At 44.4% G+C, this 16,165-nt stretch overlaps 1 protein-coding gene across 1 annotated transcript in view; it reads left to right on the top strand.

Moving 5' to 3' along the window:
* ITGA9 (integrin subunit alpha 9) overlaps positions 1 to 16,165 on the top strand; it is a 227,411-nt gene that overhangs the window by 3,221 nt on the left and 208,025 nt on the right. Inside the window, exons 2-4 of the mRNA XM_075705767.1 lie at positions 5,335 to 5,462; positions 6,902 to 7,008; positions 13,630 to 13,753. Of these exons, the coding sequence (XP_075561882.1) occupies positions 5,335 to 5,462; positions 6,902 to 7,008; positions 13,630 to 13,753 (359 nt within the window). The remainder of the gene's footprint in view (positions 1 to 5,334; positions 5,463 to 6,901; positions 7,009 to 13,629; positions 13,754 to 16,165) is intronic.

Here is a 16,165-nt window from a genome sequence, read left to right as displayed (position 1 = left end):
TTATTCTCAGCCTGCTCACGTGCTGGGGTGTGCGTACGTACGTGTGTGTATACACATATATCTATCTGTATATACATATATATAGTCACCGATTTATATCAAAATGGTATCTGTAACGGCCAGGTCTTCTGTGTTTCAGCTGTTTGTTTTCCAACACCACGAAGACACTTGTCTATATTACCTACCATAGGCCTGCAGGTTTCCCGTAAACTGATTCAGGGTTTGGTGACTCTTGAGGATTTATATGAGCCAAATATTCTTGAAGGAAGAAAGAAAGGTGGGGATATTTGGTTTGAAATATTACATCAGAGAAATGTGAATAGTCAGGCTGCCACGCAGTCCTTGGCGCAGAAATTATAGTGGAATATGGGTATTCAGCCTCCATTACAATAGTGGAGTAAGTTAGTGCCTTTGACCTGTCTGAAATAGTTAGTTGCAATGATGCTTCCATATAGGAGTTGTTTCTGTGCGTTTTTAATCTCAAGAAAAGTTTGTCTTCACAGATGTGCTCAGGTTATTGTATTTCTGACAATGTCTCCTTTTCCTTCCTTAAGCGGGTTTTATGGCTGTAAATCTTGAAAGGTTTACCCAGTTCCCTGTCATTGCCATTTTCAGCCAAGTAAGGAACCAGGTGGCTGCTTGCGTTTGGAGCAGAGACAAGCTGAGGTGCTTCTGTTCTCTGAATATAATTTTGAAGCTTGGAATAAAGACTCAAAAAATGACCAGGAATGTTGCTTTCTCTGCTTTCCTTCAGATAGTTTAAAAAGAAACAAATGTCAATTTTTGCCCCAATAAAAGATGTTAATAATGGGACATCTCTGATCATTCCTTTTTTTTAATAAGATATTACTTTATCTCTCTCCTTTCCCTTCCCTATGCCCTCCCTTCTTGCTGACACCCCCAAATCCCTCAGCAAGTCCAGGGTAACAACTTTATCCTTTCTGGCAACATGATCTGGCACGCAAAAGTAATGGAGTCAGTTTAGTTGCATGGTGTCCTGCTGTGAGTTTTACAATAGGGAATGAGTCTGGTTTCTGTGCTGTTGCTTCATTCCTTCGGCCCTGCTCTTCACCGGATTGTGCTGCCACTAAAGTAATGCAGGCTGTTCTGCATCTCAGGCTGATGGGTACGTGTTGTTAGCGCATGATGTACTTGCGTGCAACCAGAAGGAAGACCCAGAAGCAGACTGACCTGGTGGAGGCTGGGTGTTGTGTTAACAATGCCATATTGAATAAACTATGTAATGATGCTGTAGGTGCTGCCATGGCGTTTTGGGGAACCTGGGCTTGCTGTTGTTGGTCTGAGGTCATCCATCTGCCACCCAAATAACAGCCCTCCTGCTTCTCGCTTTGCATATAATGGATGAAGGGTTTTTTTTTTTTATTTTGAGGGCTTAGCAAGTGACAGAGACCTTTCTGATGAGAAGCAACTCAACCGAGATATGCTGGTGGTGCACCCTTCTCTGGTGCTGCTTTTGAAATCAGCTGTGGTATGCGAGGATATTTAAAGACTTTTTTCTCTGCCACTTAACATTGCAGTGAGGTGAGGTACCTACACTCCCCAGTCCTTGAGCTGTGATTGCCTAATCGCAGTTGGCATGCTGTAGGCTGATGCTTAATGTGCTTGGCATCTCTCCATGCCATCGGTCAGCTCGACACTTTCGTTCACTGTTCCTTCTGCTAAATGCAGCACTTAATTTCCAAATCTGTATATCCTGAGGGTCAATCACCAGTGAAGTTATAGTGACTGTTCTGCAGGAAGTAATTTTAAGGAGGTGTGGATTTCCCTGTGGCTAAGAAAGCTTCTTGTCATCCATTAATACTGGCTGCTGCAGCTCCTGCAATGTGGTGGCTTCTGGCCATGCAGCTGCATAGTGTCTCCATACAGATGATGGTATTTGTCCTTGATCGTGTGAGTATGAATGCAAGAAGAGAAGGTTAAATGGCCTCTCTGCCTACTGCTCCTCATGTTGGTTTAGACCCCGATACTTTGTTCACAGAGCCAGTGGGATGTGGCTGATTCTTACAGATTTCTGTGTGCATCAAGCAAAAATGACCCTAAAATGGCCCCAAACCCAACTCCTACTGCCCTTGGTTCTCTTCCATGGAAAGCAATCTCTTTCTCTTGATGGGGTTTCCCCTTCAAGGTATCTTCATGTAGCTACTCACAAATATCCTAGGGGCTTCCTGCGGAGTATTATGGTTGTGGTGAGAACCTGCACCCATCAATAATCTCTGCAAAGGGTACTGCCCACGTCATAAGCCTTTTGGCAAAAGTCTGGAGAGCTGCTGGTGCTTGCTTGCTGACAACCCAAGTAGTCCTATAGCAGCACTGGAAAACTGTGCCATAAAATTAGGCTTTTTTAAATGAGAGCTGGTTAAACTAGTTGGAATATGTTGGAAGGTTGCCTGATAATAGCAAGAGGACAGGGTTGTACTTCTGCTGGCTGTTTATGTATCTTCTGTGTTTATGCCAGGCACGACTCTACAGCACTGAAATGCAAGAAGACTGCATTAGACTGTAAGGCTTTGTTTTGAAACGTATTTCTGTTTTGATATGGTACCAGAGAAAAACACCTTCTCTGGTTGCACTGTTGTTTCCTAGAAGTTGCAAAAGATTTCAAAGGTGTTTTAATACAGAGCGGAGATACAAAACAGGCATTTGTTTTGCCTGATGAGTCCCAAGATATTTGGATGCAAATGAGTCTTCTATCCAGGTCTGCTGAAAAGTCTCATGACAGTTAAATAGGTGACTTTCTTCCAACAGTTAAGCTATTGCATACAGAAACAAATGAAAGAGTAAAGGTATCTTTTCTTGACAAAGGAAATATTCCAGTCTCAAATCTTTGAATAAAACCGAAGGAAGTGGTATGTGGCAAATACCAACTTGACCAACCAAAAAGCATGTGAACCAACAGAAAACCTCCCATTTCCCTGAAGGTTACAGTCTCAGGGCACGGGCAACCATGGGTCATGCCAGGCGGAACAGATCTGCAAAAGTTTCACCTGCTGGGGTCTAGGTGCAAGAGTGAAAGAATGAGACAGGATCCTAAGATGACGTAGTGTGCGAAGTAGGTAAAATATCAAATTTGAATGTATGGACATTCAGGACAATCCAAAATAGATTTGCTTTTGGCACATGTCACCAGTTGCCTTTACTGGCTGCTTCCTTCTGCTCAGTCCACATGAAGAAATGGCAACAGACGTGTTCTTTTTGAAAGGTATATTTGCTCAAGGCAGCAATATTATCTGTGCCAGTAGCCTACTCAAACCATTAATTATCAAATTTTCCTGTTCAGCTTTTTAAAGAGAGCTGAAGAGCCTTTGTGATTTAGGCTTCTTTGTCTCCGTCTTGCATTCTGCAACCCAAGGTGTCTAGTGCACTAATTGCTGAATCATATTTGCTTTTCTTAGGTTAGAGCAAAGCTTCTTTTAAACTGGAGGTCAGTGTGGCCTACATTACTTATTGTTATAACAGGTCATAGAAACAGTTTCTTGCCATTTGCAATTTGAATCCGTAACTCTTTAAGCTAGTAATATCCCCCCTTATTTATTTTTGTTAGACCTCATGAATGTCAATAAGTGAATGACATGCATTCATCGCCTGTGTAAATGAAATGACTGGCATTTGATTTTCTGCCTGCCGCCTGCCTAGTGGGATTTCCATTTGGAGCTATTATTTCAGGCTCCTTTGCACTCACTCCCCAATATGTGCAGGCTTTGTAGGTTTTAGCAACTTGAGTATTTTGGACATTAATTCTTCTCACTTGTGAAAACATGATGTGCGTTGTAGAGTGCAGCCCCATCAAACTTGTCCAAATGATACAGCTTAGCTCATGAAACCTGGGAGAAAATGATCACTTAATGTAGGGGGTTATCTTCCTTTTGTTAAATGTATTTCCAAATGCCATGGGATGGTTTTGTTGCATCCAGGGAAGTGAGTATCACAGCAGGAGTGGAGATGTGCTGCTGTTTGGTATAGACCAGACTCTGACGCAGGAGCAGCTCTTCCAGTTGGCTCAGGTTGACCCTGGACATGTGCACGTTGGAGATGGAACTTTAAATTAGAGGATGAAGAAGTTGTTGTTTAAAACAAGGAAAGCTTCCATTTTGAAGCTGGTGCTGGGCTGTGCGTCTGTGCTGTGGGTGGGCTATGTATGCAGACTGACTATCCACCAGTAGCTCTTTATCCTTTTAGTGGGTAAACCAAGAGCAGTGTTTCCTTGGTCAGCTGCTGCCTCCCAAGTAGCAGGCTGGATCCACGCGAGTGCTGGAGGCTCAGTCTTTTAGAGACGGTCGCCCTTAGTTCTGGCCCTGGGCTTAACTTCAGTGAGGATTTTGTTACGTGCAGAAGCTCTGCTGTGCCTCACAGTGCAAGGGTATTGGCAGAACTGATACTAAACTACCTGGTGCTCCCCACCGCTCTCCCTGGAGCTGCCTTCCTCCTGCTTAACCTCCCTCCTCACCCTCATGTGCCCACATCTGGGCTCTCAGCCAGGTGAGAAAGATTGTCCCTTTCATGAGGAGGCAGTAAAAGGGATCTCTTAATACTTGTGCTTCCCCTGTAATCCTTCTCAAAAAGCGTCTCTTAGGGCACGAGCAGCTGCCAGCTTGTTAAACAGTTAACTGGATTGTAGCACAAGTGATGTAAAAATGCTCATCATCTTTCAAGGGTACATTAAGGAACCCTGTGGTCAGAGCTTGTGCATTGGTGCTTCGCAGAGACACTAGCCCTCATGTGGGATAAACAGCCCAGGTACAGTTTTTACAGCCTTAGTGATAAATGTTGGCCAATAGCAACACATTGTAGAAGAGATTTGCTCCTATGTTGTTGGTTGTGTGTTTTAGTTGTTGCTTTTTAAAGCTGTAGTTACATAAAGTGTTCTGAGAATGGGGTGCCTCAACTTTCTAAACAAACTTATTAATCTTTGGGTGGCTGGCAGGTTCAGATTTCATCCTCTCATGGGTGTATTAGCTCTTGTGGGTTCTTGGATTGATAGGGATGTAGTTAAAACTGAGGAAAAATGGATGCAGCTGCTGTTGTCTGTCCTAATACTTTCCTAAATGCTTTCAAGGGGTGTGTGTGGTGGTGCTTTAAATGTGTTACAATCCTAATGGAAATTGAACTTGTTAAAGTATTTGTGGCTTCACTGGGGAAAAATGCCTTTATTGTGTGTGGTGTTTTCAGTTTGTGAGTCAATGTCATCATTTTACAAGGTTGTGGGAGAAAGTGCTTTTGCTGAGGAAGCTCTGGCAATGTGAACCTTGCTGTTGTTTATTATTTTTTTCTTTTCTCCTGAAATTAATCACTTGTTAATTTGCTTTTGGTTTCCAGGGTCTTGGTTGGTGCTCCCAAGGCAGAATCTAAATACAGCACCTCTGTTCAGTCCCCAGGAGCAGTGTTTAAATGTCGAGTCCATACCAATCCTGAGAGAAGATGCACAGAACTGGATATGGGTCGAGGTAGGTAGCTATGATGCTTGGAGGGGAGAAGAGGGGAACCAAAAAAAACCCCATACTCCAAATGGCTATCAGTCCTCCTGACATCTTCAAAGAGGGCCCAAGACACTGGGAGGGATTCGTCGTCCTCTCCTGATAGATTAGCTCAGTTGGTTAGAGCATGGTGCTAATAATGCCAAGTTCACAGGTTCAATCCCTGCTTACTGCAGGGGGGTTGGGCTCGATGATCTCTCAAGGTCCCTTCCAACCCAAAGCATTCTATGATTCTATGATTCTATGATTTTGAGCACTGGCAGCAAAGGTGTCATAGTCTCTTTAGCATTATGAAATAGCATCCCACCTGGTGCTGCTGTCCTCCCAGTGGCCCTGCTCGCTCTCTCTAGCGAGTACCCAGGCAAAGGTGGGGTTTTCCCTGCTTACCCTAAGCCGCTGTCTTTTCTCTACCTGCTTCAGTGTGACTTTGCAGTGTCTTGGTGGGTATGTGAGTGGTTGGGAGCGCTGCTGCCTCCTCCAGGCAGTGCTGGAATAAGGGTGCATGGAATGACCCCAGGTGGTGCAGTGGTGGCCCATGACGTGCAGTGTTACGAGCAATGTGGCGATCTGTGGGTTCCCTTGTAACGTAGCAAATCATTCCTTGGTTTTGCTTCTTGTGCTAAAGGAATATGTTTCTCAGTGAGAGCCATGCTTGTATGCTATTGCATGTGACCAGTATCAACTTTGGTTTCTCTGACATACTGTCAGAATCAGGGGAAGGTGGAGTCCTAAAGTAAGGCTCTGATCTAAAACCTTGTGCTGGATTCTGATGGAGAAAATTGAAGCCTTTTAATATTTTGGTTTTTTTGATGACGTGTGTTACTGCTTTCTCTGCCTATAAAAAAAGGCATGTTAGTGTTGTTCATCTTTTCTTGACTGAATCAAATAGAATTTATTTTTATGAAGCTTACATGTGTTAAAATAGTATTTTGGCTAAGTTTGATTTGTCCTGCTACTGTAATGAAAACTGTCTGTCATGGATTTGTGAATACTGCCTGGCAGGACTGCAGATTTAGGCCTTTTTTTTTTTTTTTTTTTTTTTATGTGCCCCAGATCTCATTTTCAAGCGTAATGTTTGCTTTGATTGCCTTCTGCAGTGACTCTCACATATCTCATATCTCCCATTGACTTCCGTTGGATGGTCTATTCAAGTAGAGCTGTGGACATGCTGTAATAGCTGCTGGCTGTTTGGGACAGGGTTTGTCCTCTACTATGTATTTGTATGATGCCTAGTAAGAGTGAGAGCATCACCCTGATTAATGCATACAAGAACTAATGATCAGGATGAAAGGGAAAAGAAAAGCACTCAGGCAGACGTTTGAGGGCAATCTCTTTTCTTGTAGGGATTCTTTGGTGGGTATTTAAAACTCATGTCTCCTTGCCTTGCTGGGTTTCCCCTCTTTCTGTAGGCAATTCTCGGGGCACGCTCTGTGGAAAGACCTGCAAAGAAGACAGAGATGATGAATGGATGGGCGTGAGCCTAGCTAGACAGCCAAAGGCTGGTGGAAGTGTGCTGGTAAGTCCACTCTTTTCTTTGATCTCATTAAAACCATTGCTGCTGTCTGACTCTAATGCTAAACACGTCAGGATTAATGTGTTCAGCAGTGACTGACAGAGTCCAGCTTTAAAGGCAGCAAATTCTGTAGTCCCTTCCTTCAAGCGGAAGCAAAAGTGAGCCCCAGCCAGAAAGTTTTATTTATAGAGGGACGACTTCAAAGCCGTCACACCTGACTTGTGTCACCCAAGGGCTTCCTCCTAAATCTGAGGGATTAAATCTTTGAGCAGAATAAATAAAACTTTGTCTGGAGGTACCTGCTAGTCTGTTCTTTTTGTCATTTGCCTGTGTTTATGTAGGGAATATATGTGCATCCATTTTCCCTGAGTGTATGTATTGCATGTCAGAACTTACCATGAAAAATGTAAGATGAGTCTTTGTGGCGATATTTTTCTTTATGTATATTAATTTTCCATTAACAAGGCAGAAGAGTTGAGAACGTAGACAACAGAGTTGTGTGTGGGTGGCCTTGTTGTCTTTGATATGATTACCATGCAAATAGACAGGTCAAGGAGAGCAGATGTGATCCTTAGGATGTGGAATTTATCTTTGCGAAACAACATTTCCTGTGTTGGAAAAAAAATAATCATACAGAGAGCTGGGCCAAAACCTTTCTGAAATACATGGGTATATTATGATCAATAGTTGTCTGTGTTTACATCCGCGGTTGGGTTCTGACTGTCTACCTGAGTGAATCTGTCTGCAGGAATGTTAACTGAAATTAAAAAAAAAAAAAACCTGCAACAAAATGTTGTGCATAGTATATGTGGCAGGCAAATTTCAAGCTTGTATCAGAGTAACCCTGACAACAATCTAATTCTAAACACCGCTGTTTGGGAGTTGGAAAGTTGCATTATGACCCCATCTTTCCAGTGAGATAGGGGATTGCCGTGCTACATGGCACCAAACCGCCACAAAGCTGCTAGTGAGGAAGATCTCGTACAATGATTACTGTGCCAACTACCTGTGTAAGGCACGTGGCCAAAGTTGCTTCACTCAAAGGCATTATTCTTAATATGTGCTTAGAGACCAAATGCTTGTCACCCAAGTCCTTGCACACCAACATCCCCGTGGGGGGGCAGGTGGTTTTTATACCTTTCTGCAATGGTACTGTGGTATTTTATCCGATTGTCCCTTTTGGTGTAGGGCTTGCCAGTGCTATAGGGGCTGGCTGATGCTTTACTTTCCTTGGATGTTTTATATGTGTTCAGCACTAGGGGAGGAGGGAGAAAGAGGGGTATAAATAAAATACACTGTAAACATGTACAGCAGAGCACAAAATGGAGGCATTAATGCTAGCATAAGCAATTAATGTTTTCAAGGGATATCCTGATCTGTATGTGTGCTCAGAGTCCTGTGTGACAGCTGAGGAGTAACTTGCACTGAGCAATATAACACTATCTTGAGACACAGCATCCTCTCCATTTTCCAGTCATTGGTCTGAACTAGACAAATTCTTGTCCCATTTTCAGAAGCTAGCGCATACACCTCTTTTTAGGTAACACTGAGACATTTTTGTAAAAATTATCTTAAGAATAATGGTTTCATGTATTTTGGTTCAAAGGGGAATGAGTTGCAGCTGATGCTTAGGTGTCATCTCCCTAGACAGAAGTAGCAAAGGAAGGGAAAGCTGGTGGAGAAAAAAGCTGGGCAACTACCGAGGCTGGGGCTGGCTGCTCGCTGGCTGAGGGGAGGCGACAAGGGTGAGAGACGTGGGCAGGCTGTGAGGGCTTAGATTGGGGCTGAGGGGATAGAAATTTCAGACATAAAGCAAGTTAAAAGCAAAATGTAGCTGAAGTAAAATGCACAGCTGGTGGTGGGCTTATTCCGGTGTGGCTTAAGCTGGTAGAATGTCTCCACGAGTTACACTGATTTAAAGAAGTCCTAAACCAACTCTCTGACAAGATTATACTGCCCTCACCAAGTAGATGGTGTCCAGATGCTTGAGGATGTTTAAATGTCTAATTGTCATTGATTTCAGTGAGATATTTACCACCGAAGTGCTCTGTCTTAAACTACTAATTAAACATCTGTGTGTAGACAAAGCCTAGAATGAAGGCATATGGATTGCTTCGTGGATGGAAAATACCTGTCTGTTTCAGGGCATTGCTACTCTCTGTTTTCAGATACCTTTTTAATGAAAAAGATTCGGGACTTTCCCATAGGCAGATGGTATTTAATTCGTGTACTCTTCTAGTTTTAAAGATCAGGATTTCTCAAAATGCAGTTATCTTTGAAGCACTTGTGAGAAACTGGTGTTCTGAGAAGACATGTCTGTGTGTTCGGAGGTGCATCTGCTGATTTTAGCTTTTTAACAAAATTACTAGCTAACTCTTGTGAGCAATACCCAGTAGTTACAAGTATGTGCAGTTTATATTGTCAAGCATTACAGCTCTATTTACTGCATCTCTTCAAGAGATTCCTTGAAATCGGAGTGGTATCTTTGTGGTCAATAGCCCTGGATGGATTTTTCTTTTGCATAAATACGGGCAGTCACTTTTTAAACCCATGTGAACTATTCATGTTTTTGACATCTTGTGTTAGAGGAATTAGTCCCACAGTTTAGCTGTGGATTGTACAAAGTAGTAGCTGCTTTTGCTTTGAAACTGTTTAGTGGCTTAAATTTCTGTCTTATCAGGCTTCCCCAATTGCCCGATAAGAGTACCAGCTTCAGTGGAAAGGGGCAGTACGGAAGGTGAGGAGTGTGCAGGGGGGCTTTAGCTGATGTTTGGTAAAGTGGGTTGTGTTCGAGCCCATATTGTGCCAGGATGTTACTGAACCAGAGTTTAATGGTTGTGTGATGGACTAAATAGAAAGGCATCAGACAATGAGGATTTAAACAAATGAAGAAGTAAGATTAGCTAAAAAAAGCTCTGAGTTTGCAGTTCAGTGGCTTCCTGTCCTTGGGTAAGCTATCAGTCAATATTTGCATTAATCTAAGTGCTGCAATAATACAGCTGAGATTGCCATCTCTTTCCAAACTGAAATGGCAAAAGTCCTCCTTTTACTTTTGTTGGGAGAGGAACTGGGGACAGTGCGTTATGATTTGAAGGTAAGCCACATGCTTCAGTCTTGCTCTTCCTAAGTATCTGCCACATCTGTCGTTATGTTTTTTATGGTGTTGTTATTTTTCATTTTAAGTAGTTGACTTACACACAATCACTAAATGTGCCAGTGTGTCTGTAAAAAAAAACAACAAAAAACCAAACCAAAACCCAAAACCAAACAAACAAAAACCCCCACAAAAAAACCCCCTATAACTACAGCAAAGTCAAAGTCCTCCTACGGAAGAGCAAACCAGAAGTGGTCTGACAGTGGCACATTCAAAAAGTCCCTTATTTGGACTCTGACTTTAGGAGTCAGCAGAGGGCTCTATAAGGACCGTACATTCAGGTGGGGCACTCGACCTCTGAAGTGAAGCCTGGGTCTCTCGTGTTGCTTTTCCTATGGTGCAAAGCCCATGGCTAGTGTTCAATACGCTAAAGAGCGAAGTGGCTGCTGTTCTGAAATGGCCTATTCATTATATTGCAGTAATTTAGTGTTTGCCATCAATAGAGACCTCTGTGCACTTTGCCCAGAAGCATTTTATTTTGCTTCAAGGGTTTGCATCCTTTCTCCCCTGTTCCATGGTAGAGCTGGAGCCTGTGCCCTGGCAGCAGCTGCTGAGCACCAAAGCATGCTGATGGCTTCCTCTTTGCACAGGGGCCCACCTATGGCTTACATCTAAAAAAGGCTGTAAAAGCTGTCAGTTGTTTGCAATCACCTTAGGGGGGAAAAAAAGAAATCCACACAGAAAAACCCTCTCCACAGCATCAAATTCAGGTGACTCACCTCTGTTCCCAGGACCTCTTCTGACATGTGCCATCAAAGAAGGAAGGTTGTAGCCACCTTTGGTAGCACGTAACCTTGCTGCAGCAACGTTTAATAATGCAGGGACTGCATACTGTAATCCAACTAAACATTTTTGGGAAGGCAGGAGAACCAAAAGCAGCTGTGGACAAGCTTTGCCGTGGCAGGAAAACAAATGTGCTCGTTGCCTGGCTGCAGAGAAATGAGTTTTGGGGAGGAAGAGGAGTTGCTGAACTCCTGTCCATTGGGAGAATGTCAAATTCTGCAGCTGTGGCGTGGGGGAGTCTGGGGAAGCCCCTGCTGAGATAACCAAGGTGGAGCTCATCTCTTGGAGCTACTGTTACGAGCTGTCCGCAGACTCAGGCAGTCAGTGGTAAACTGTAGTGTGCCTGAATACACAGCATGCTGAAGGTACACAAAAGTGATCACATTTAAAAAAAAAAAAAATGCAAACAAAACCCAAACCTTAATAGATTAGGTAGGTGTGCCCAGAATTGCTAAACCGAGCCCATAGCCTCCAGTTGGTTTTGAATGTACTACTTATGCAGCAGCTCCTTTTTTTTTGTCCTTATATTGTTCTATCTTTCTTGGCCTCTGCACCTCACTCGGGAGCAAAGCCTCCTGCCCGTGATGAAATGCTGCTGCTCTCTTCGACCCTGTCATTCCTGCTCCTCTGGGAGAGATTAGTAGGTTAATTTATGTGAGTCCCTTACAGTTTCCGAGATATAAAATGTTGAGGAATTTACAATATCACAATCCTTTATTTATCTTTCCATAATTTTAAAAAATACTCTTGGTCTGTTTCCATTTGAGTTTATATCCGGAGTTGGGGTTGACTTGACTGTCGCTTTAATGGTATGTATCTTTATGGTACTGTCTTTAAAAGGGCTGTGCATGTGTATATTTGTGCTCGCAGCACAGATCCGTCAGGAGACAAACTATTTCCTGGTTACTCTGAAAATGAGTGTTTCATGTGGTGGTTTTTTCTTGCTGTTGAATTTTGAACGAGTGGTGCATGGGGATGAAAGTCATAACTGAGCTTCCTTAAAGCACATAAGGGCGTCCCCAAAGCTGCCCTGTGCAGGACTCCTCACGTGCATTCGGCTGTTGAGCAGGGTGCCATCAGAAGCACCCTTCGTGTCACAGGTGGCAGCCTGTGCCGCACAGTGTGGTGCGGAGCTTTCCATGTCCCCCAGAGTCCCTCGTTATCCCTCTGCGATAGCCATCTTCAGGAGATACGTGCTTCTGCTTGAGTACTGGAAGTTAGGAAAGCAGTAAATATCAAACTCCAAATGCAGCACTGCTAACAGCAGAGGAAGCTTTTGCACAACTGGTTTTGCTTTGTTTCACTTAAAAAAAAAAAAAAAAAAAAAAAAGGTAGTATTACCCTTTTACATCTTTCTGGGGTTAAGTATATGGGAAGGGGCCTGTGTTGACTGCTGGATTGAATTTTGAGCTTCCCAGTGGCTGATACACTTCCCAGGTCCTTTGCTGGATAGGTGACACAACTGTGTCTGTCTTATGGATATATTTTTTAATGATGCTGAGATGCTCCCACGGGCAGCTCTGAGGTGCTGAAGCAGAAAAGTGGGGTAGCAGAAAGGGAAGAAGACAGAGGGTGTCTTGTCTGGGGAGGATAGGCTCAAATGTAGGGATCATGGAGGAGGCTGATGCAAAGTTTCCAGGAAAAGTTGAAAGTATGTGGAGGAGATGATTTGTAGCATAGAGGCTGCTCTGTTTGCATAGGACCAAGCCTTAAATGATATAAATTGGCACATCTACGCTGACTTCAGTGACTTAGACCAGCTGGAGATATGGCCCAGCACATGCTCAAGTTCAAAGCCCTTGCTATTTCACATTTCATTTCCTTTTATTCCAAGTAACCCCTGAGCATCAGGCAACTTGTGGTTTTGTCTGGCAGCAATGCAGTGTTAATTTTTGGAGCAAATGGGTTCTGGGGACGTGTGAACCAGGCTTCGCATTGCTTGTATGTGGGCCTGTGTGTGGCAGTTGTACTGAGCAACTGTCTTGGTGAGACTGGTTTAGGTCTGGTTTTGCAGGGTGATCTTATTCTTCACTACGAATAGAAAGGCACCCTGATCTCTGCAGCTCATCTGCACCCTGACTGATGTTGCCACTCGTGCTGCCACAAGATCTCTGGCATTTTCACTTAAATTCATTACTAGTAAGCAAGGCCTGGCTCTTCCGTTACCAGAAACAAAGCTGCCTTTCCCAGCGAGGCAAGCCTTTGACTCGCATATGCATCCTCTGGTGGGATAACCTTCTAATATGGTCTTAGTAACCTTCTGAGTCTTAGCATCCGTTCTGATCTTCTCATGTGTATTCTCAATGTCTTTTTCCCCCTTTTCTGGCTTGGCTGGGTTCTGTTAGTGCATCTGTAGTTAGAAAAGCTTTACTGGCCATGAGGATTCACACACAGTGAGAGATCTTGAAATCAGCAGCATGGGCTCTGTCTTGCTCTGAGACCTGCTGTTTTCCTAGTCATGCACACCTGAAGGCTGAGATCTGAGCTGCCAGGTCAGGCAGTGTCATGAGCTGCAGAAGATAACAGTGAGAAGATACTTTATCTAGAAAGAGCGGGATGTAAGGAGAGGACAATGGGGTCATGGGGGAAAGTTGGTGCTGAGAGGTCCTGCTCATGCGTGCTCTGCCTTGGTTGGAGGGCTCTCCTGTGACTCCAGGTCAATAACACATGTGATTTGATCTGTTTAGGCCTGTGCGCACCGCTGGAAAAACATCTACTACGAGACAGAATACATCCTGCCCCATGGTTTCTGCAACATCATTCCCCCCAACCTGCAGCCCAATGGGAGGAAGCTCTTGCCCTGCTATGAAGGTAAGGAGTACAGGAGCCAGGAGCGGGGCTCACCTCCCTCACTGCGCTCTCATTTTACAGCTGCTGTGTTTTCCCTTTATTTCCAAAACCAGCCACAGTAACCCTCACTACTGATATTTTTCCTTTTTTTTTTTTTTGTTTCTTTTTTGGGGGGGGGGGGGTAACGAACAGCTGCCTTGCAGCACAGCTGGGGTGGCAGTTGGGTTTTGAATGAAGTTGGGAGAGTAGCACAATGACTGAATGGGTGCTGTGACTTACTGTGCATGGTCACACTTTGCTAGAGGAATAATACGTTTCTGAACTGTGTTTTTGAGATAGCAGCTCTCTCTTTGCTTACGTGAATAATCACTAGATATTGATCTGACTTGGCTTCTCGCACTTTGCTGTGGCACAGAGTAAAAATCCTGAATGCGCTGCAATAGGGAACCAATTTGCCTATCTTACGGAAACACACTTTTGTGTTGTGATTTATCAGAGGACTAAAGTGGGGGAAAAAGGCTGCTTAACACCTTGCTCACTTTGGGGAACTTCTGCAGCAGTTTATATTAAACTGCTGCTGTGTTTTGGGTGCCATAAGGTGTCTTGGTCCCTGCTGGGATCATCCAAAGGTCTGGGTTTGAGGTGCACAGAGAGGAAGGGCTCCAGCTCTGACCAGCGTGTGGCTGTGCCTGTTGGTTCTGCTCCAAATCCCAACTGTCAACATTTTAATTTTCCAGCTCTCTGGTGCATGTGAGACTTGTATCGTGTTTCCTTTCATAAAGACTTCAGAAGAGAGTGTCTCCTCGACCAAGAGCAATTAACTAAACCAGAGGCATGAGTATGTTCTTAGGAAGAAGATAGTGTATCTCCTAAGATTTCTTGACCTTCAGAGAAACATTTGGGGGAAAGCACCTTCTTAGTTTCTCCTGTGTGTCCTGGGCATCGTTTTTCCCCTCTTGCCTGTAGGAGCCTGAAGAAGCATGGGAGTTCAGAGGCCAAGATGCAGCAGGGTTTGTTGTGGGCAGTGTCTCTGATTTTATTTATTTATTTGCTTTTATTCATTCCCCTCCTCCCCCTGCCCCCCTCCAAAGTTGGCAGCAGTCAGCAGCAGGCTTGCTGTTGACATTAGTAAGTGGGAGAGGGATAAGGTGGTGGATGTCCCAGCAAGTTTCTCTGCTGCTGGTAAGCGGCGGTGTCCTAGCTCGGCAGCCCATGAAGCCAGCTCTGTACAGAACTGGGTCTGTTCCGTGCCCACTCTTCCTTCTGAGGTGGCTCCTCTCCTCCCTCCGGGCTTTGCTCAGGGAGCTGCCACTGCAAACCCACGCACCTTCTGGAGATGGCATGCACTTGTGCATTGAGCGTTTCCCAGCACTGAAATTGGTCATTATTTGAAATATGAGGGGTTTTGAGTCTCTTGACCCAGACCTGCCAGCTGCTTTGCAGCAGAATCCAAGTAAACTATGGAAGCCTTCCTGTCGCCCTACTGTATTTGTCCTTTTTTTTTTTTTTTTTTTTTTCCCTCTCCCTTGTTCCTGTCCGCAAAATCAGGATAAGGCCTCACACTGAGGTAATGCACTGCAAATCATCTGATATTAACTTTATAGTCAACACGCACACACGGGGATGCTGCCGGGGCTCCCTCTGAGCCTGTGTCACCGCTCCTGCGCTGTCCTTAGAAGTGGCTTGCCTGAAGCCGTGGCGGGGAGGTGGTTTCTGGAAGAGACGAACTGCTTGTGTTTTTCTGTGCGTCATGTCTTTGGAGTAAAACTGCTGCTAATCTGACAGGATATTTGCCAGGAATTGCTAGAAAATAGAAATGTGTGGGCCCAGTACACGCAGAGGAGCCAGTGGAAAGTTGGCAGGGCTGGTGCAGTACGATGTTGGCTTAGTTTCACTCCATGCTAGAGTGAAAATTGGAGGTTTGGGACTGATTTTTCTCCCCCCATATCAGATGTGAAATCAAAGTATCACGAGGGATGGCTGCATTTGTTTACTCCTGGATCTTTTAGGTTTCAATAAAACAAGCTCAAAGAGAGGGATAGCTGTGGTACGTCATGCAGAGGGATTCGTTGTTTGAGGTTTGCTGTGAAATAAGATTGCAGTCATCCTTGTAAATTTTTTCCTTCACTTTCTGGAAGCAGAAGAAGAAATTCTCCTCCACTGACACTGCCCAAAGGGAAGAAGCGGCGAGTCTGATAGGGATAATAAATTTGGTGCGTAATGCAGCTGAAGTGCTGCTACGCGGAAACCCTCTGCAGCCATCTCCGGGAGGCTGCCAGACCTGCGGCTGCAAACCCCGCACCAGGGAGTGTGCCTTCGCCTGCTGAGGTCCCAGCTTCTTGGCCTTCTCTGGGACTTGCCATGTGTGAACGGGTGCAGGCAGTCGCATGCTCGTTTCCAGAAGCCCTGACTTTAGCGCAGCTAAGGCGATAA

This window comes from Pelecanus crispus, chromosome 2 (genome assembly GCF_030463565.1).
Source record: "Pelecanus crispus isolate bPelCri1 chromosome 2, bPelCri1.pri, whole genome shotgun sequence".
Classification (NCBI taxonomy): Eukaryota; Metazoa; Chordata; class Aves; order Pelecaniformes; family Pelecanidae; genus Pelecanus; species Pelecanus crispus.
This window is presented reverse-complemented; position numbering and strand designations above follow the sequence as displayed.